The sequence below is a fragment of the Silurus aristotelis genome (genome assembly GCF_946808225.1).
Source record: "Silurus aristotelis genome assembly, chromosome: 25".
Lineage (NCBI taxonomy): Eukaryota > Metazoa > Chordata > Actinopteri > Siluriformes > Siluridae > Silurus > Silurus aristotelis.
Window position 1 is genome coordinate 8916981 of NC_139598.1, and position 21639 is coordinate 8938619.

At 35.5% G+C, this 21639-nt stretch overlaps 1 protein-coding gene across 3 annotated transcripts in view; it reads right to left on the reverse strand.

Moving 5' to 3' along the window:
- asap1b (ArfGAP with SH3 domain, ankyrin repeat and PH domain 1b) overlaps nt 1-21639 on the reverse strand; it is a 77644-nt gene that overhangs the window by 7119 nt on the left and 48886 nt on the right. Inside the window, exons 7-26 of one of the 3 annotated variants that reach the window (XM_083529855.1) lie at nt 20852-20901; nt 20145-20274; nt 18726-18811; nt 17556-17631; nt 16470-16556; nt 15496-15596; nt 15261-15330; nt 15019-15106; nt 13526-13574; nt 12431-12594; nt 11406-11539; nt 11218-11309; nt 10919-11105; nt 9947-10032; nt 8879-8994; nt 8289-8356; nt 7761-7868; nt 7423-7642; nt 2580-2741; nt 827-902 (exon numbers count right to left, since the gene is read on the reverse strand). In XM_083529855.1, coding sequence (XP_083385981.1) covers nt 827-902; nt 2580-2741; nt 7423-7642; nt 7761-7868; nt 8289-8356; nt 8879-8994; nt 9947-10032; nt 10919-11105; nt 11218-11309; nt 11406-11539; nt 12431-12594; nt 13526-13574; nt 15019-15106; nt 15261-15330; nt 15496-15596; nt 16470-16556; nt 17556-17631; nt 18726-18811; nt 20145-20274; nt 20852-20901 — 2150 coding nt within the window. Of the gene's footprint in view, nt 1-826; nt 903-2579; nt 2742-5845; nt 5915-7422; nt 7643-7760; nt 7869-8288; nt 8357-8878; nt 8995-9946; nt 10033-10918; nt 11106-11217; nt 11310-11405; nt 11540-12430; nt 12595-13525; nt 13575-15018; nt 15107-15260; nt 15331-15495; nt 15597-16469; nt 16557-17555; nt 17632-18725; nt 18812-20144; nt 20275-20851; nt 20902-21639 lie in introns of all 3 variants that reach the window. The other 2 variants (XM_083529856.1, XM_083529857.1) reach the window with 2 other exon arrangements.

Sequence of the window (21639 nt, forward strand, 5' to 3'; positions counted from 1 at the left end):
CAAACAAATTCATGAATAAAAATTTTTTTGCAAAATCGATAAGTATATTATAACTAATATATAATAATTGACAATCAAACCATTTAACAAGACACATTTGAGTTACATAATAGACACCAAATAAACAGAACAAAATGTTGATTCTTGCAGGACTATATAATATATATACATACTGGTCTCAGGCTTTTAACCAGTATGTCTGCTGATCAAAGTCTGTGGAAGTTAAACCTAATTATAATAAACACAGCTTTTTTAATAAATTGATTAAAAAAAATCACATGTAAAATGTAATTATGATTTATGCTTTGGTGAGGAGTAAAATTTTAAATGAATGCTTCGTTCAAAACGCCTATTTGGAAGGCTACAAAAAGACTATCTGTGGAACTGTGTTTCTACTCAACCATATCTGCTTTGCCTCTGTAAACAAAGCAATGGCTGGTAACAAGAATAACTTAAATAGAGATGAAAGCATAGATATAAATATACTGTCTTGTGTGACCTTTCCGATGCAAATGAACTCTGTTCATGGTCCACCTTCACCACAAAGGCCACACAATTCAGCTGCCTGAGTGGTTTCATAGGACTCTAGTGTGACATAAAGCCTAGGACTTTACAAGCATAAAACCCCAGTAAAATGACTAATTAATGTTCCTGCTTCTTCAGACAGACAGGATGTGATGCCAGCAATGATATTAATTCTGAAGTGCTTGCAGAAAAAAAAGCCAAAAATGCCATGGCAACAGGGTGTCTATTTTATCGATGTTCATAATGTAACCAGAACCAAAACCACATTCAACTCAGTGACATTCTGATTCATTTTATTTACCTCTGTTGTAGTATACCTTCAAATCGGTTTGTTATGGGAGACAGTTTATTGATCTGAAGAGGTGTGGAGTCGCTTCCTAAAAGTATAGATAAGTATAACAACAGGAAAAAGAAGTAGAGAAAGATGGACAATACAAATAAGAATAAATGTGATTTCACTCATCTCAAACATATGCCACTCAAGCCAATACACAACAGGACATCACATATAAAAATAAGAGCTCTGGCTTATACTTCTGCATCACAAGGAGCAGACATGCAGGGACACACTTGCTTGCGTGAGTAAGTCATAAATGTGCATACTGTGTTGTACATCATCTTACTGGTTGCCGATGAAGTCGGTGTAGTTACATCCTGAGAATTAAAATTTTCTTTCAGGTTTATGGAAAAATCTGAATACATTTAAAATAATTGTAAGGATAAATTGGCCTCAGACTAACATTTTACATAACATTCAGACATAACATTCACATTTTAATAAAGATGGAAAACTAGCATATGGGTAAAAAATACCCAAAATATTTCTTGTGCAGCACTGAATTGCTCTAGCTAAGTTCATGCTCTGGACGTGTAAATATAATGTACAAGGTTTTATAGTAGACGTAGTGGCTAAAATTATTGAACCATTATTTAACTGAGACTTTTTAATGAAGTCTATTAGTATTTAAAACACAGTCTGCTTCAATTTAGTCAAAGAAAGTCAAAGAAAATGCTACAGAAATGCTTTCATTGAAATCTGACTTGGTTTATAATTGATCAGAGCTGGTAATTATTTTACACTTTTTGTTGTGGTTCATGTGGCATACCCCCTAGTGGACATGTTTACATAATATGCAAGTATTATGACTTCACCCTGACCTGCTCACAGATACACAAGTGCAGAAGTATAAATCAGTCCTAAACTTGCAGGAATTAGAAAACCAGCAAAGCCCAATGGTCATTATTACATTTAATTTTACAGTAAATACATTTAATTTTACAGTAAATACAGTGGGAATACAAATAGAAGGATATTGTGATGCAAAGAATGAAACCAAGAGAAATAATGTAAGTTTTTCTACCATTGATGTGATTGAGGAAACCAAAAAAAAAAAAAACTCAAAAATTTTTTTTCCTGCATAAGTCTGCAGACCCTTTTTATATATTTGAGCAAGTGTTTGTGCTCAGAATGAACCAATCCCATTAAAATTTGTGTTGAAAAGTAATCGTACGGCAAATAAATCAAAATTTAAAGAAAAACAATATTTCACCATTGCAAATATCTAAAAATTATGATAAAAAAAATATGATGATCCAAGTCTACATAAATCCCTTAAAACAATGTGGCAATGCTCTGATGAGACCAAGAACCTTCAGTCATCTTATCAGCCAAAAGCAGTATTCCCATGGTGGCAGCATGCTTTAGAGATGCTTATACACATTATATTATACATACATTCTGATTGGAAAATCATCTCAAATTCATCTTTGGATCTCAAACAAATGAACAACAGTACAAACAAATGAAAGGATCTTGTCGTTCCAATACGTTCATACAGAACTGTACAGTAAAAGTGGAACAAAATCCTACATAGTTTATCTTGGTTTCTTTTATTACACCACAAAACCATTCAAATTTGGGGATATAGACATTTTTCTTAACGTCCGAATTGTATTAAAGTCAAAATGATCTACACCTGACATGTCAAGCCAGGTAAGAGGCATGGAGTCCTTGGTTTAGCTTGAGTGGTGTAAAAAGACTTGTGAGAGCGCACCTTTACACACGGGTGAGTATGAGAGTGGGGTAGGAGGGTCAGACAGTGTGCGTTTGTGACCAGGGGGAGGGGGCGGGGGTCTCTTCTTGGACAGTGTGGAGCTGCTGTTAGCAGGAATCTGCGAGCCAGGGGAGAGAGGGGAGGATGACGACGATGGTGTTGCTAGAACAAGGGTAAAAAAAAAAACCACAAAAAACAAAAATCACAATAGCATGCAACGATATCATGGGCAAAAACAATGACTGATATCGTCAACTGTTCTGATAAAAAAAAGTGAGGAAGTGGGAAACTATAAAGGAAAGAATAGCAAATGGTCAGGAAAAGAAAGAAGCCAGGTCAAGTTCAGCTACTCTGTATTTTAAACGGTATTTTAACTGTATTTAGGTTTTGCATGTAACAGAATAAAAAATATTCATGTTAATACGCAGCAGTCACATTTAACTAAGAGCATGCTTGTTTTCTTAAATCTCATCAGGTAGAAGGTGTTGATTTATTTTCTCTATCTGCAATTCTGAAAAAACTTCCAACTGCAATACAAATCACAGATACAAATGCCCGTCGTCAGTCTATTACAGTACTGTTTCTATAGTAACTGTTCATTTACAGACTTGGACAGGCTACCTACATAACGCATGGCTAATAATAAACAGTTCATTAAAAGTGTTATTTAACAAGGCAGATTGTTAAATAAGATTTTGGATAACAGTAATCGAATGAGTCTCCTAAAGATGATACGAAAGAAGAAACTTTAAGCTGGATGTAATAAGGGATCTGTCCCTTTCTGTGTTACACCAGACAGTGTAATGATGACTCAATACTCTTACACAACTATATATACTGAGTGTGCTGGAAAAATCTGAACCAACAGCATCAGTGTATTTATGATTTTAGAAGTGGATTTTAGGTATAAATGAATACATTTAATCTTACTTAACAAAAAATGTTTATAGCTGCTATAAGATAAACTTAGTCACAGGGGTTTAAGGACATTAAACAAAGTTATAAATGTATATAACATCATTTTATCGAAAATTACAAATGAAACAATGTTAATCATTAGCAAATTGCAGCAGTATAAGGGGGAATGTAACAGAACACACATTACTGTACATGTACAATGTGGTTTGCATGTAGTGATACAATATTTCACTATTTATTAACTGTTTGAATACGTGTTCAAAATATGTGAGATTCATTTGAAACATTTTAGGTGTTTTCTATGTTCTTTTGTAAATAAAAAATGGGTTTTGAGATTTGTAGACTGATTCTGTTTTTATTTACAGCTTACACAGCGTACCAACTTTTTTGGGAATTGAGGTTGATCTTTGCAGGGAGTGAGACTGAGATGCATATGCTTAGACATTTTCCATAAACACACTTAAGGTTAAAATTTAACTCTATCTTTGATAAATGATCACATTACATTACACAGCTCTCACTGAGAAATCAGTGCTACATATGTTTGTACTAAACGTGACCCAAAATTGAGTAAATGGTGATCAAAATCTATTTTTAAGAACAAAGCTAAATTAGGCAAATACAGAGACGGTGCAGAACACTTTTCAAAAAAAGCTAGATCTCTGGTTTATTCTGGAAGAAAATGAGGGACTCCATAATCACTCCAAAAAACAGAAGGAAATGAACATATGGGTGAAATGCATTAGTAGAATTCACTGAACAAACATCCGCACAACAAAACGCAGACACCGTGGAACATTCAGACAGAAAGATTTTCTAAAACTAAATCTCTCAGGGTTTGTTAGTCATTAAGATAAGATAAGATATAGTACACTAAAGCATACAGTTAGATCATTTCTGTACTTTAGCAACCAATAAAAAGCTCAGTCTAAGATCACCAAGAAAAGATGCGCAACAGCTCAGGCAAAGCTCTGATAAAACACTTCTGCAGCAACTCATCATGCAGTTAAACTGCAATGAAAATAGAAATGACACAAAACATGTGTATTCAGGTCATTAGTAGTGTCAGCATCATGTTAAGAAGCAAACAGTGAAAATAGTCAGTCAATATATAGTGAGAGGAAAGTATTTGGACACTTGCGTTTCTCTTATACCCTCAGTGAATAAATCCTTTTCAAATTTACACACAAAGCATTGTACCGGTCAAATATCTAGAAAAAACAAGGTATGTATTTATAAGCATAAAAACCTATTCCATGAAACTCCAGATGAACATTTCTTGCCATTAAAACATGCACGGTAAAAACCTGCCAGAGTATATGGGTTCTAGATTTCAGGCAGTCATTGACTGCAGAAGTTAATTGCTGCAAATAAATGTTCTCTTGCAGATTGCACCTGGTGTATAAGATCATGTTAAAGATAAAAATCTTTCCTTAAGCTCTCAGCAACATTATTATTGTACTATTATTATTATTATTATTATTATTATTATTATTATAAAATACTTAAATGATTTATATGAAATAACATTAACATCCAAAGAACATATTTTCTTTTAATCACCACATTATCTGTGTAAAGCTGCTTTGAGACAATGTTCATTGTTAAAAGCACTATACAAATAAAAATGAATTGAATTAAATTGAATATGAATAACATGTTCTCCATATATGTAAGTCAGAAGTCGACCTTCCAAAAAAAACAAAAAACAAACAAAAAAAACAAACAAAAAAAAAAAACAAGCAAGACAACCTGAAAGCAGAAGAACCAACAATTAAACAGAAAACATCTAAACTGCTCCACAATAATCTCCATATAGAAGAGAAGTGATTCACAAGACATCTGGCACATACCAGACTTTACAAAAGATTTTAAATCTGCAAGTTCATCAAAAAGACCAATGACACCTTGGGGGAGTTGAAGACGATTTGGAAAGATGAATGGGCCATAATTAATCCAAAGTGCTCCAAAAATCTAGATGTTTTAGAGCAGTAATTGTCAGTCACAGTTTAAAACAATGCTCTAATGATGTTCATTTGTGGGGTCTGAATCATTTTCCCCTTATCAATTTCATTGTTTTAAACACAACTTGTAATGCTTATGAATACACACGTTTATTCGTATTTATGAGTACAAAGTCAATCTGTAAACGTGAAATGGAGAGATGCACTAAACATGTCTGTGTAAAGAGTTTTCCTCTCACTGTAAATGCTGAAGCCACAAAATTCTGTTTCTAATCACAATGCAGTGTTAGTGTAATAAACGTCTTGTGATGTCATTAAAGATTCACAAGAGGTCATATCAAGGTTAAAAAGGAAAGGAAAGAAGCAAAAAAGGCAGATAGTCACTCATGTATGGCCGAGTGCAAGTCACAGTAGCATAGTGTGAATGAGAACCAAGGAATGCCAGAGAAGGAGCTGCAAAAGTGAGAGAGAGAGAGAGAGAGAGAGAGAGAGAGAGAGAGAGAGAGAGAGAGAGAGAGAGAGAGAGAGAGAGAGAGAGAAGAGAAAGAGAAAGATGAAGTTTTCATAGAGGGTATCATTAATAAAAGCATAAAAACAATTTAAAAATAGCAAATAAAAATGCAGAATAAGAAATAAGGATTTTAATTATAAAAAGCAACATTGCATTCCATTCTAATCTGTTTATTCATTTTAAACACTTTTCTGCCCTATACTGCTGTTTCAGTCTTTAACACTTAACCTGACACTGCTATGTTGTACTCTGGCTGTTCTCCTCCCTGCTGATGCATTAACTATACATCTTCACATCATTTAAAAGAAAATGTGTTGAAAATGTGGATAATAAGCAGTGTTTAGTCTGACTGAATCGCTCCATTTTCCTGTCTTTCCTCCACTCTCACTGTCTGTTATCTCCTCCCACTTCCAGCCCTTCTTCTCTCTCACTCTCTGCTTGTTTCTTCTCTGTATAGACCGAGGGTTTTGGTTGTATTAAGAGAAACCTGCCTGTTCCGTTACTAAACCTAGTCAGGAATTATTATTATTATAGGAAATATTTAAATATATAGAATATTACTAAACAAAGATGTTTCCACATGCTGCAATCTGTAAAGACTTAAACAAATAATACATTTAAATCAACATCAAATATTTGATCATTTAAAGCTGCCTTCAGCTGATAACGCTTTTATATATATATATATATATATATATATATATATATATATATATATATATATATAGAAAATGTGCATGAAAAAAGTAATTGAAAAAATTGAAAAAAAAAAAAAAAAAAAAAAACTAATTAAGTCATGGCCTTGGGAAAAAATTTATAAAAATCTCAGGCTTTCAGGTCCAGAATGTGTATTTGTGTTTGGGTGCACCTACAGTCAATTAATTTACAGACTATGGACCACTGCAGATCCTGTAGCATTGTGTCCATACAATGTGCTTTAGTTTTTAAAATCTTTTTTTCCCCCCAGCTTAAGTCTCATCTTATTCACTAACTTTCATAAATTGGCTCCAGAATTTATCCTTTTATTGCCACAAATGGATACACATTAACTTTTGGTTGTGAGAAAGTATATTTGTGTAGTATAAGTTTTAAGGAAAAGTCTAGGGAAGATTTTTAGTTAAAGATTTGATTACATCATCAGCTGATTTCTCCTAGAACTTCTAATTTTATGGAAACTTTTCATTTAGACTACTGTAACTTTATATAACACTTACAAAAGAAATAAATCAATAAATGGTCTACAAACCTGAACATCCTCTATTCATGTGACCACGTTTAGAAAATTATTGCATCTTAATGTTGATAAAAATGTAAATGATTTCTGGGTCACAGATAAATATAACAGCAGATTGATTAGTGAAAAGAAATCATCTGTAGGCAGCCTAAAGATCACTTACAAGAGAAAGCCAAATTCTGTGCATGACTGGTGTGTTCTTAAGGTCTGCTTTACCTTTTCCTATGTTCCTGGGAGGTAGAGGTGGTGCATCACTGACAGGAGAGGAGGGACAGTCAGTGGAAACACTGTATATCTGATTGGTAAACATGCCATAGGAGAGGCGTGGTTTATCCCGCTGGGTAGGAAAAGCTGGGAGGGAGAGTTTATCATGAGGAGACAAGCTGTAGGAGTGACAGAAACTCTGTGGTCTCCGGTCCTTTTTAATTGGACTTGGCTGAGGAAGAGAATAGGTAAGGTAAAGTTATGCACATGATTGTGTTGGTTTAAGAGTAGAAATGTCCAATTTTCTAGAAATGTAAAAATAAAGCAAAGTGTAGTGTGGAATATCTCACTTTATCGTCAAGCTCATCATCACTCTCATCCATTTCCTCAAGTCTAAGATTCCAGTCATACTCAACATGAACCTTTGGATTGAATTTCCCCTCTGCAGCTTGAATCAACTTAAGCAATTGTAAAAAAACAAACAAACAAACAAACAAACAAACAAACAACAACAACAAAAAAAACATTATTTTTCTGTTTAAATCTCTGCTGCCATCTAGTGGACAAAGTCTCAGTAGCAGCCTTTAATCATGTAATTCACCTTTTTATTTGCCAAAAAAGGAACTTTGTTAAATTATCTGTAATATGAATAATATGAGATATTTTTTCATATTATCTATTGCACACGTTATTTAAATCTACATGACCATAAAGTTCGTGAAGTTCTGTACTATAAAAAAAAACTAAATCTACCAGTGTCTAGCAGGGTATAAAAGAAATCCAATGAAAAGAAATTCAATAACTACTGGCTCATTACATTCTTGCCAGTGTCCATGAACTGCTGGCTGCATAGCCATTTCACAACACTATTCACTTACTGCCTCTGCAGACTGGTCGATCCTCATCCGCCTGGCCACATCCAGTGATGTTTCACCATTGTGATTGGCTATAAGGAATGGAGGCAGACAGTAAGAAATTACAACACAAACAGCAACCGACAATATAGAAGTGTTTTTAAACCAATACTATAGTTTATGAATGGCCTTTAGAAATGAAGACCTTTACTCAAATGTCACTCTTTCCATATAGTCAAAGTCTGGTCTGGGATAGAATGTTTAAATTTGTAATTCTAACCATTTGTGATCTAAACCTGATCATTATTACTAATTAAATCATTCTAATTTTTTCATTAAAACAGGTTAAATGAGGAAGATGCTCAACATAATTGCAACACGTGTTATAAATCCTCCATAACTGAAAAGACAGCTTTCTACTGTAACTGACACTGCAGCTTCTCCTTTACACAAAAGTTGATGGGTGGACTCTGTTTGTGGTTGATTTCATTGTTGTTGCAACAAAGGTTGAAATTTCAGACAAAAAACTGTATTACATTTTTTATTTTTTTTATTTTACCCCAAATGTCATCTGTGTGTGTGTGTGTGTGTGTGTGTGTGTGTGTGTGTCTCACTGATGTCAGTAGCAGGTTTGCCTCTCAGGAGTAATTTGAGGCATTCATGTTTTTCGTAGATGCAGCAGTAGTGCAGGGCTGTGTTTCCTCTATCAGTCTGTTTGTCCAGATTTCCACTAAGCACATGCACACACAAAATCATTTGCAAATGCAATGCTATAGCATGTTAAATAAAAAAACAAAATGATCTCAACATTGATTTAGCTTTGCTAGCTTGAATGCTTAAAGCTGTGGCATTAGAAAGGACAGTAAGATATGCTTCGGACATGAGTAATGCAGGAACCAATGCAGGTAGAAGAACAAAATTACTGTAATGTCAGGAATGATGTGGTATTATTATTATTATTATTATTATTATTATTACTTCTACTATTATGCCTTTTTTGTAATGCAGTATTTTGGTCAACAAGGACCTGGAACCTATTCCAGAAAAACTGGGCAAGATGTAGCATCTTACACACATGGGCACAGGAATTCTCACGGGTGATTTTGGCCTGGTTTATACCAGACACGTGACTTCATGTACATCTGGCGGATTAAAAGCCGCATCCACTAAATGCTAAATCCAAAATACTTTCGGTCTGAAGTAGACTAGTAAAATATTTAGCAATTTCATAAGCTTTTTTCACTTTTTGTCGAGCAGAATTTTAGTATAATGGAGATAAAATTCCAAAATTGTCCTGTTTTCAGTCAGAAATAGGATTGAGTAGTTGATATTTATGCAATTTGAATTAAAGCTCTAGCTTGTTCAGGCTGATGAGGACTTTGTGCTATTCTGTCTCCACTGTTTATCTTGGTATTGCACCAAATGTATAAAAGCTGCTTCAAATGAATGCAGTATGCAAGGAGACTTTAGATTGTTTACATGTATAAATAGTTAAAAACGAGTAAACCCTGCCTTAAACTACTCAAACTACCTACCAGCATGTAGGAGCCCAGAGGCGACTCAAACTGAACTAGGGACCGCATAACCAAAATACATTTATCCAATCAGGGAATTGTTAAATGACACCACATTTTCCCTTCAAATATGGTAACTAAGGCAACTAGAAGTTATTGTTCCTCCACCTGTTCTGTACCAGAAAGTCGACCAGGTGCAGTGATGTGTGGTCAGCAGTCTTCACAGCATAGTGCAGCGCTGTCTCTCCACCTTCCTGCAAAACATTTAGTGCAGAGCTCTAACCACTAATCCCTTTCACAAAGTATTTAGAAAATCTAATTAAAATAAAGAGCCGAACCAAAATTCAAATACAAATATATAAAATAAGTAAGTTTAATTGTCACACAAAACATGGTGATCAGACATAACATTATGACCACCTGCTTAATATTGTGTTGGTTCCCCATTTTGCTGCCAAAATAGTCGTGACCTTTAGAGCATGAACAGTATTAACTTCTTCAGCAATTTGAGCTACTGAAGCTCGTTAGATCGAACCACACGGACCAGCCTTTGCTCACCGTGTGCATCAATGAACTCTGACCGCACATGATCCTGTCAGCGGTTCACCACTGTTCCTTCCTTGAACCACTTTTGATAGATACTGAACACTGCAGACCAGAAACCCCACAAGAGCTGCAGTTTTGAAGATGCTCTGACCCAGTCGTCAAACACTCACAATTTGGCCCTCGTTAAACTCACTCAATCCTTACGCTCACATATTTCTCCTGCTTTTAACACGTCAACTTTGTGGACAAAATGTTCACTTGCTGCCTCATATATCCCACCCACTAACAGGTGCCATGCTGAAAAGATATTCAGTGTTATTCACTCTCCCGGTCAGTGGTCATAAAGTTATGCCTGATTGGTGTATCCACATTTTATATTGTTCGAAATGCAAACCTACAATGCTGATTAACTATATGTTTAAGCTCACTTTAGATAAAAGACACAATATGAGATTCTTGCATATTTACTTAAACGTTTATAATCTACACTATATAATAATGGCACGTGGGGATGAGAATAAACACATTTAACTCAACAGTCAGCACCAAGTCAAGTAGTTAACAATACGTTTTATAGCAAGACCTTAGACTTACCTGTCCTTCATCAGGAAGTGGCTCCATTAGCTCTACCCCTTCAGCATACACTTGGATGAGAGCCAACAGATCATGTGACCTCACGGCATTGTACAGGTCGTTCATCTTCGCAACTGCAGAGCTGCAAGTTTTCCTTGCAAATTTATGATCCACGTATTTGGCGTTTATGAACTCCTTGCGAATGGTCCTAATGTATTAAAAAAAACAGTGTCACAGAACTAGGAACATGTAACGACTGCATTTGGTCACAAATGATTATTTAAAAATATGTAATAAAGCGAGAAGCTTTAATTACTCACATATCACTAGATGATGTAGGCTTTGGAGATGGAAAAGGAAGATTTCCTTCCATAATCTCATTAAAATTACTGTTCCCAACATTCTTGGCCAGCTAAAAGCAGAACATGAGGAATGAATGTACCAGCTATACAGCTCAATAAACCAATATTAGCTATTTTATTAGCTATGGAGCAGCTGAATAACCCACCAAGAGTTCTGATGTCCCCAATTTGTCCAGTTCCATGGACTGAATGCGAGAGATGTGCACTCCCATCTCCCTGTGAATGCCTGAACACTCAATACATGTCAGGATGCCCAGGTTGGTGGAGAGCCATTTTGGATCTAGAGGATTAAAGAGGTAACATGAGCACATCAGGACATTATGTCAAGAACACCTCTGTGTATGACCTCATTTTGAGGGCTTTTCACACTGAATAAGCATTTTTTTTTTTATACTGTACTGCCAGTGTATAAATATTTTTTATACATAATGTCTTTGACTACATGCTTTAATTATAAACAGATTTATTTATAAGCATACACAAAGATACATTTAAAAACAAAAATTTATAGAAAAAAGTATTTAGAAACCACAAAATCCAGACATTAGTGCTTTGTTGCAATGCTGCTGTTGGCAATTACAGCTTTGAGACTTCCAGTGTAACAAGTAATTCGCTTATTGCAGCATTGTGTTTCAAATTTGGCCCATTACTTTTGGCAAATCATATTTAATTCCACAAGCTTACGAGGCTCCCTGATGGACTCAATTTCAAAATCTATACATTCACTAGGTCATCCTCTTTTATTTTTGCTGTATATCCAAGGTCACTTTCATGTTGAAATAGCAATCTTCTCCCCAGATTCAGCTTCTTTAAACATGATGAGCTAAGATGTTGCAAAATTATTGATGTTTTTGTTTTGTCTGACCAAAGTATATTACTCCAAAAGAGTTCTGATTTGTTTAAATGCTTGCTATTGGGCTGCTTCACTTTCCCTGGGGCTCTACTCAAGACAGAGGGAATTATGGTAAAAAAGGAGGGTACTTGTTTTGGAAAGACCCGGCAACAAGAAAGGACTGCAATTTACAAAAGAGTCTAGGGACGTTTTTAAACACTGCCCTTTTCTTTTATTTAAATCAGTACAAAATCAAAACACAGTGTATGTGAATATTATGTGTGCATATGTATGTGGATACTGAATGTGTAATTGACTTCATTTTAATTACGTACACACCTGCGGCACCACAGTCACAGCAAACTTCATTGCCAGGTATGCGCAGGACATCATCAATAATGGCTTTAGTTATTTCCTCCAGGCCATCTTCACCTGCTGACTGCTCTCCTCGGAACGCCATGTTTAACGCCTCTTCTTTACTGTTAGTTAACACTGAGATCCAGCTGTTAATGCAGGTGCACATAATTACACATAATTCACTTTCACAAACAAAAACATTTTTTTTTTTTTTTTTTTTTTTTAGTTATTTGCAAACATTCGCACAAAGAAGTCTACCTTAATTTAACTGGGATTTATCCAAATACAAAAGCATTACTTTAATTAAAAATAGCCCTAAATGTGTCCTAAATTAATTTTAATACACTCAGATGAATTAATAAACAAATTAATCAGTGGTTTCCTAATTGGCAGCATATGCAGGATGTGAACATTATAATCAAAACCTGCTACAGGGAATACTGTTTCTATGACACCTAAATATATTTTACTCAGTAAACTATGTGCTGTAAGACGACATTTGACATTTTAATAGATGACTTAAAGAGTCAAAGACAGGCGAGAAAATGCTTAAGTGTCGATTTAAAGCACCCGTAATAAATAGACCTCCAATAGCTCAGCATGAACCTCTACAGCAACACACAGCCTCAGTGGGAGGGATCTTGAAGCAAGAATGTGTGAGTGGGAAACGGAAGGCCATGAGAGAAATAGAGGTAAAGGAGGAGTTTGGCTATAAATAAGAACAAAACAGAGGTGTGGGAAAATGATGCTGTGGTCTCACTGAATGACTATGTGAAAGCTTTTCAGGGCACTGATTGACCACTTTTGGTCATTTAGGGCATATATTATATTATAGTAGGAACCTTTAACCATCATAACTGCTGCTACTGCAGTATACTTATGCTCTCAGATTTTCTATATTTTATTTAATTAATTTGTGTTCCCTAAAATTAATTTAATAATTTACATAAGACTGAATTATGTCGTTTACATTATCATAGTATTATGATAGTACTTAAATTGTACTGTAAATACAAAGTATAGTAGCTTTAGGTACACACTGCTGTGAACAGGGTAATAAAGAGTAAATATACTTACATAACAAACTCCTGTTCATCTTCAGCCTGAAAGTGATATGTGCGATTATCTATAAAAAAAAAAAAAAAAAAAGCACTATAAACTCTATAGTTGTACTCTTTCATATAATATAGGCAAAAAAAATGTAATGCAGTGCATCGGGAAAGTATTCACAGGGCTTCAAGATGAACCACTATACTTTGTATACTCAGAAATTCCTGGACATAAATTGGACATAAAACGCTAAGGAATTAATAGCGCTGGTGTGAGTAGCCACAGTGACAGAGTATCTTTTTTTCCCCTCTGGCATTGTTGTGTATGTTTTCAAGTTTAATAATTATAATAATAATAATAATTAAAAAAATGCAATAAAAGTATGAGGCGGAGTCTAAACAAACTTGCGGTCCACCACTTAATATGTTTCTGGGGCAACCCAGATTTAAACTTTATTTCACAGGTATCCAGACCCTTTAATCGATACTTAGGTTAAGCACTTTTGGCAACAATTAAAGCCTTGAGCCTGTTTGAATGGGGACAGTCGGTGGACAGCCACTTTCAGGTCTCTAAAGGGATGTTTAATAGGGTGCAAGTGAGGGCTCTGTCTGAGCCAGAACATTCACAGACTTGTCTTTAAGCCACTCCTGTGTTGTCTTGGCTGTGTGCTTAGGGGTGACTGTTTAATCATAGTGACTATCGGGTTATTGGTCACCTCTCTTATATATTGCCATACATACATACATATATATATATATATTCATCTTCTTCTTCTTTCGTCTGCTCCCTTTACCCTGTTCTCTACAACTGCCTCTTTCAAATGAACTACCTGCATGTCTTCTCTCGCCACTTCCATAAACTCACTCTTTGGTCTTCCTCTTTTACTCCTTCCTGGTGGCTCCATTCTTATACCGATTATACCCCATGTCCCTCCTCTGCACATGTCCAAACCATCTCAATCACACCTCTTTTACCTTTGTTTCCAAAACATCCTACATGCGCTGTCCTTCTAATAAACTTGTTTCTAATCCTGTCTATGCTCGTCGCTCCTAAAGAAAACCTTAACATCTTCAACATTGCTTCCTCCAGCTCTGCCTCCTGCCTCCAGTTAATGCCACTGTCTCTAAACTATACAAGATCGCAGGTCTCACCACAGTCCTATAAACTTTCCCTTTCTCTCTTGCAAATACTCTTCTATCACAAATCACTCCGGACACTCTTCACCCACTTCACCCTGCCTGCACTCTTTTCTTCAATTCTCTAAAACACTCTCCATTACTTAGCACAATTGACCCCAGGCACCTGAACTCATCCACCTTCACCACCTCTAATATATATATATATATATATATATATATATATATATATATATATATATATATATATATATATATATATATATATATATATATATATAAAGAAAACGGTTGGGGACTGGTGTTTTAATCAATTCTGCTGTGTTTCATTTCTCAACTTAAGTGAAAGTGAAAATAGCTGAAAGGGGGTTTTGTTGTTCTTACGGGAAATGAGATCAAAACACTTGCGGTCTTCAGAGCTCGGCTTGACCTGACATGTGAGTAGGTTCAGTTTGACCGGTTGTCTGTTTGACTGTAATCACACACATAAGCAAAAAGACAAACAAATTAAGCCATTATGTTTAGATTGAATAACATCCTGGTTAATAATAATAATAATAATTCTTTGTTATATAATTTTAAAGTATTTGAATTAGGCACTTTTAGTGTGTGTAACTGTTTCTCACTGTGGCATGAGAGATGGTCAGAATTCCTCCTTTTACTGAGCACTTCCTTCTTTGCCATACCTTTCGGAGCCTGAGAGAAAAAGCTGTACCATTAACACTTGGTAAACGTGTGCAAAGAAACTTTTCCTTACAAACACACAAAAGACAAAAAGTCACATTCTGCTGATGTGGTTTAATAAATCTGAAATTATTTCTGGCAGAAGAAAGTGTGTATGCATACTGTAAGCATTCCTACCCATCGCTTTTCTTCAGCAGGTATCCTTTCTTCTCACTGCCAAACTCTTTGTTACCCTGCAGTTGGTGCATGCTGTATCCTCCCTGCTTGCTTTGCGAGTCCTGCCCGATGACAAGCATATATACATATGTGCATGGTATAAACATATAAACACAAAGACAAACACTACACCCTGTCAAATGTGCATGCTCTTTATAGCAGCCACAAAAGAGAGTAAAATAATCACAGGTAATAAACCTAAATGAATGTTCTACAAAGCGCTGACACCAAAAACAGCATGAGAAACAGTCCTTGCCTTTAACATTAACTCAAAATACAGTGCATGCTGAACTTACTCTTCTAGACTTTAATCCAGAAAGGCAGCAAATAAGAAGAACACAGGAGAAAGTGTAAAAAGCACGGCACGTGAACAACACAGCGGTACAGTTGTGTGTGAAAATGAAAGGGAAAAAAAGCAAAAAAAAGACAACATTTGACCTGCGTAAGGTAAAAGGCACATAGCTACTGAAGTTCAGCTAATGTTACTAAATAGAGCTTTAGGTCTTTCAGTCAGTGACTTTCTCCTGAGCAACCAGTGGGGCACAACACTGGTTACCAGCAAGGTCGACCTCATACTGGCTACCAGCATGGTACAGCACTGGGTACTCCCTCTATCACTCTCACACATACAGGCCTGCATGTATATATGAACATGCTTGAGAAGCTAAACATCAGTGTCACACTTGTCTAGAGCGCTCTAGAACAGAGCACCTGAACAAAAATAGCAGGACTTACAATATATGCATCAATTGAAGACTCCTAACTCCCAACTGCATGATGGAATTCATCAAAACTCAATCCATTTAGGGGCAGACAAATCTCTAGCTTATAAAGTTCAAAATGTTCTACCCCTTTTATCGTATAACTAAAATATCAATCCCTGTAATCTTTGGTTCCAAAACTTAAATTTGAGGCAAACCAGAGGGTCTGCTTACCTCCTTCTGCTCTAACTGCAAGGAGGACTTGATGAGATCCCTCAATGCTGTGAGATGCTTCTTCTCCTCATCCTGAGTTTGTTTGATCTAAGGAACACACACGCACACACGCACACACACGCACACACACACACACACACACACACACACACACACACACACACACACACACACACACACACACACACACAAATTTATGTTTGATTAACGAGTTACAATGGCAACACTTTAAACTCATTTGTTTGTCAACTCTTTCTCTTAAACCAGTCCTAAACATATTTTGTAGTGTGACTGGACACATTCTCTTGCTGAAAGAGGTCAAATCCATTATCGAATACTGTTGCCATAAAGAGGTTTTCTTGGTCTGCAGTACTGCTTAGGTAGGTGGTCTGTGTCATCAACATAGAAGCCAGAACCCAAAGTTTCCCAGCAGAATATTGCACAGATCGTTACATCACCATGCAGGAGCTGTTTCAGGGTGGACGGTGTTTAGCATGGGCACTCTGACTGCTCTGTGGGTATCCAGTCCTTTCCATCATAGCCAGCATGTCTAGCCTTTACTTTCTACCTACCTTTGGAAACGCTATAGATACTTTAGAGAAGCTCTAGATGGCCCAGTCATCAATCTATCACAATATGGGTCTTGCTACAGTCACACGGATCATTCAACTTGACTCTATTTCCTGCTTCCAACTCTTTGAAAAGTGACTAACTAACTAAAGTTGAATAACATCTCACCCCTTGACAATCACCGCTGTAACACGATAATCAACAAGGTATTTTACAGAGGAACTACCCACTGTACACACTGCTTCTAACACAAAAGTGTTCGGCACAGATTTTGGGACTCACAGCTGAAATGCCCTCCCTAACTTTAAAATGTTAACCATTCCTGATAAAAGCTACATACACAATTTAAATATCTTTAAAAAGAAGACACTTTGAGCTTTACTGTCAATTATTCAAAGTTTATATTGCTCAAAAAGATAATAAGTTATAGATGATGAAGTACTGTAAAAAAAAAAAAAAGAAAATCCTGAAATAAAACACACCAAAGATTACGCAATTGCAATTCAAGGTACATACATTGTAAAGATCAGCAGCTAGCTTCTCGATGTACTGCTTGAGCTTATCAGCCGTCTTCAAGCCATCCTGGAAGAAACTGATTTAGTACAGAGAGGAGAGATTGAGAACAGTGAGTATGCTTTAGCAAGCCAAAACCTTCTGATAACATTTCACAGGACTGTTGATTGGTCAAAAGCTTCTGATTTATTTTCTTTAACCGCACAGCTTAAACACCAGCAATAGAAGCTACTGAAGTCAGATAGGCTAATCGAATCATCCTTTAACTCAATTTCAAAACATTTAAGTGTAGCAGCAGTGGTTGTAATTACTAATTCAGACGAGTAATTTTCCCCCTAACTTTAACAACCTGCCAAAACAGAGATGAGTCAGATCCCCAAAATACCCACAATTCCTCACTGCTGCTAAGAACCATCCAGACATCTTTGACGCATTGTGTATTTGACTGAATGTGAGAAACCTTGGTGCTCAGTGAAAAGTTCAGTAAACCTCTGCAGACCAAAAAAGCTGTGTCCGGGGCTCATCTGCAGCAGGCATGATGACTTAACAAGGTCTCGGACTGCAAGGCAAGTGCTCTCAAATCAATAGGACTTGACTGCTGATGTGCTGATAGAGCGAATATTGTGCTTACACTGGCCTTTCTCAACTCATCACTTTGTTAGGAACCACTGTGCCAAGCTGCTGGTTCCCCCTCATTTAACTCTGCCCCTGAAAGAATTTTGAGGGTGAGGGGTAACTAGTGATAGATTTCAAATGGAAATGCTGCCACGTGAATGGCTGGCTGGATGTTTACATGGCTGAAGGGTTGCTCGTCACTACAACATTGGAGCAGCGATGTATGAACATGTTTAGAACACACAAAAAAGAGGAGGTTGGCTGGTTTCGTGTCTACGAGAGGCACATGATCGTCCCTACCCTCCCAGATTGTTAGCTGTCATATATTATGGAGACCTTGGTGGGTGGAAAAAAACTAAATTGGAGACAAAACTGTGGTATAAAAAAAAAAAATATATATATATATATATATATATATATATATATATATATATATATATATATATATATATATATATATATATATATATATAATAAAGTAGAAGCAGCGGATATATTGAAGATTTTCTGTATGTAAATGATGCAATTTATAATTAATTTATTAAATACACAACTTACTTGCACTGTGCATGGTAATACTTTATCAGGTTCTGGAGAAGGTCAACACCTTTTTTGGTCTTAATCTCGTTCACCTTGATCAGGTACTGCAAAAACAAAGGGAATTTTTTTATACACACACAATATATATATATATATATATATATATATATATATATATATATATATATATATATATATATATATATATATATATATATATATATATATATATATATAATTATTATTATAAGAATTGCCAGGTTCTTATAATCCTTACACATTTGGAAGAAGTTTGACATTAAAAACATTTACAGATATTTGTCTGGATGATTGATTTATTGATTCAATGCTTTACACACTGCAAGTGTTAAAATAGAGAGAGATGTTGCCATGCCACCAATCCTTACTTTTATAACTACTTACACGTAAGAAAATATATAATCTTCATTAATAGCTGTCACTTGTCCATGTGATGTCAACAAGCACCAAAATACATTTTCATTTGAAAAATTGCAAATCATCTTTTTTAAAACTCTAATACTGTTATAAAATGTCCTTATTTCTGCACTAGTACAGATGCCTAAGGAGGAGCTTCTTCAAAACAGACTCCCTCAAAAAAAAAAAAAAAAAAAGAAACATGGCGTTTATCCCAAATAAAAAAATAAAAAAAAGAAATAAAAAAAAAAGAAATGCCCAACAACAAATTACAAAATTTATAAAATCTTCTAAAGCTACATCATGGCATAAAAATCCTGAACTTGCAGTTTCTCTGAAGTGTGCCATTTTGTATTTGTGCTCTGGATTGATTTCACTGCATGTGTGAATACATCTGTCAGCGTAACACAATACACTTTGAGGCTTGGGCTTCTGCAGCACATAGTAATTTAGACACAGTAAAATGTCTGAAAAGACCAAGAGAATTAAACAAGAAAGAAAGAACAAGACACAGATATACAGTAAAGACAGCGCCAGACATATCAGAATAATAAAGAGGCTTTGTTTATCAAACAGACACAAACCTAATTAATTTTAAATTAAAGTAAGATGTATTATTGGGCTCAGTCTGGTGTCTGTGTTAAATCTACCAGTTTGACAAAAATGTAATTCTGGACAAAAAAACTAACTTTGGCACAGAAACCACATAGAGAGGACAACTGGAGGTGGAGTGCAGATTTCAAATGAATTTAATTAATGACCAAACTGCAAAAATGAAGGGCATCAGCTGCAGTTAAAACAATAAATAATAAACCACAAAAACAGCCTGCAGAAATATTTATAATTACTTTTCTAAATAATGTATTGAGCAAAACCACTGACCACATTAGATTTGCATTAAATGTGCTCAGCTGGGAGTTGCATTGTTTTATTTTGCTTTGTTTTGAACCTGGATCAGACCGAAGTCTGTTCTTTCGCAGTTTTAGTGGCTCTTGTACTCACCTCGCACATCTGCAGCTGAAAAAGTCGCCTCTCTTTCTCCATTTCCTCCGCAATCTCGGCACCCGTGATCTCTGTTCGGATCATACCATGTTGCTTGGCATGCTCTCGTTTTTCCTTTTCTATTTTCGTACTGAAGGAATAAAGATTTGATGTTGCACACACCATAATTATACTATAATATAGTTATATATTTCATAACATATATAAAGCACAGAGAGACACTATAGGATACTTGAGGTAAAATGACATAAAAAAAATATAATAATTTCAAAATAATTTATTAAAATATAAAGCAATAAAATGTTAAAGTAGAGTTTTAACATAGTTTATTACTATTAAAACACTTTAACATTATCACATGTTGACAGGTGCCTAGCACTTGTTCCCCTTCATTAGCAAATAACAAAAGCCTTAACCTACTAACTACTTCACCGTTTGTTATTATATTGTCGGATCCCACCTTTTCAGCCTAGTCAATTACGTTTCCAGGCAACCTAAACATTGGACCAGGCAGCACACTAGAGTTTTTACTTGCCCAGTGAGCTAACTAATAAATTTAAGACATGCCCACCCCTGCAATCGGTCTTCAAAAGCACCCTGTACAGTGCTATCATTCCACTATTATCTGGCACACACAAATATTCACAGATTCTGCCACAACTGGGAAAATATAAATAGACTTTTGCAGATTATACAGGTGCACTCACAACTTTGTTTCATAGTCCTTCCAGGCTTTGTCAAATGGTTTTTTCAGGTCCTCAGGAGAAAACATGAAAAAACAATAAATCAGCAGGCGGCAGCAGGCAGAGTTACACTTTTCATTCTGTCTTTGTGATGTTTTGAGATGACATGGAATGTTAAAATAGCCAATAGAATAAAAGGCATACAATTAAGAGAAACAGTGTGTTTACAAATAGCAGATAAAAAGGGTAGTAGAGACAAAATGAATGAGTAATACAAATAAAAATACCAGTCACATCAGTTAAAAAGCAAAGGCAGTGAGTAAGAAAAGAAGTATGCAAAACAGTCATCATCCCAAAAAAGAGCTGCAATTTCTCAAGTGGAAATCAACAATCGCTTTTTTTTCGTGCCAGCTGCACCAAACAAAAAAAAAATCTGCTTCCAGAAACAACACTGACACCGAGAGCAAGGCATAGCAATGCCATCAGCAGCCTTAAAAATACCCTACCAAAACCTCTTCACCACACATGAACCTCAGAGTTAATTTATACTTCCACCACTCTACGACACTTCAGAGCTTAAATGGCAACTGAAAACCAAACATTTGTAAAACCACAATTAAACCTTTGTAAAAACACATACAAACTTCTAGACTTCTATTGCATGTATGTCTGTCAAAAAAGACATACATGCAATATGTTATAAAGAATTTAATAGTTACTGGAACTTATTCTGAGTAAATATAGAAATTAATCATGAAGTACTAATGATGATAAATGTTTTTACTATGCCACATTAAGCTAAAGGCTAGGCT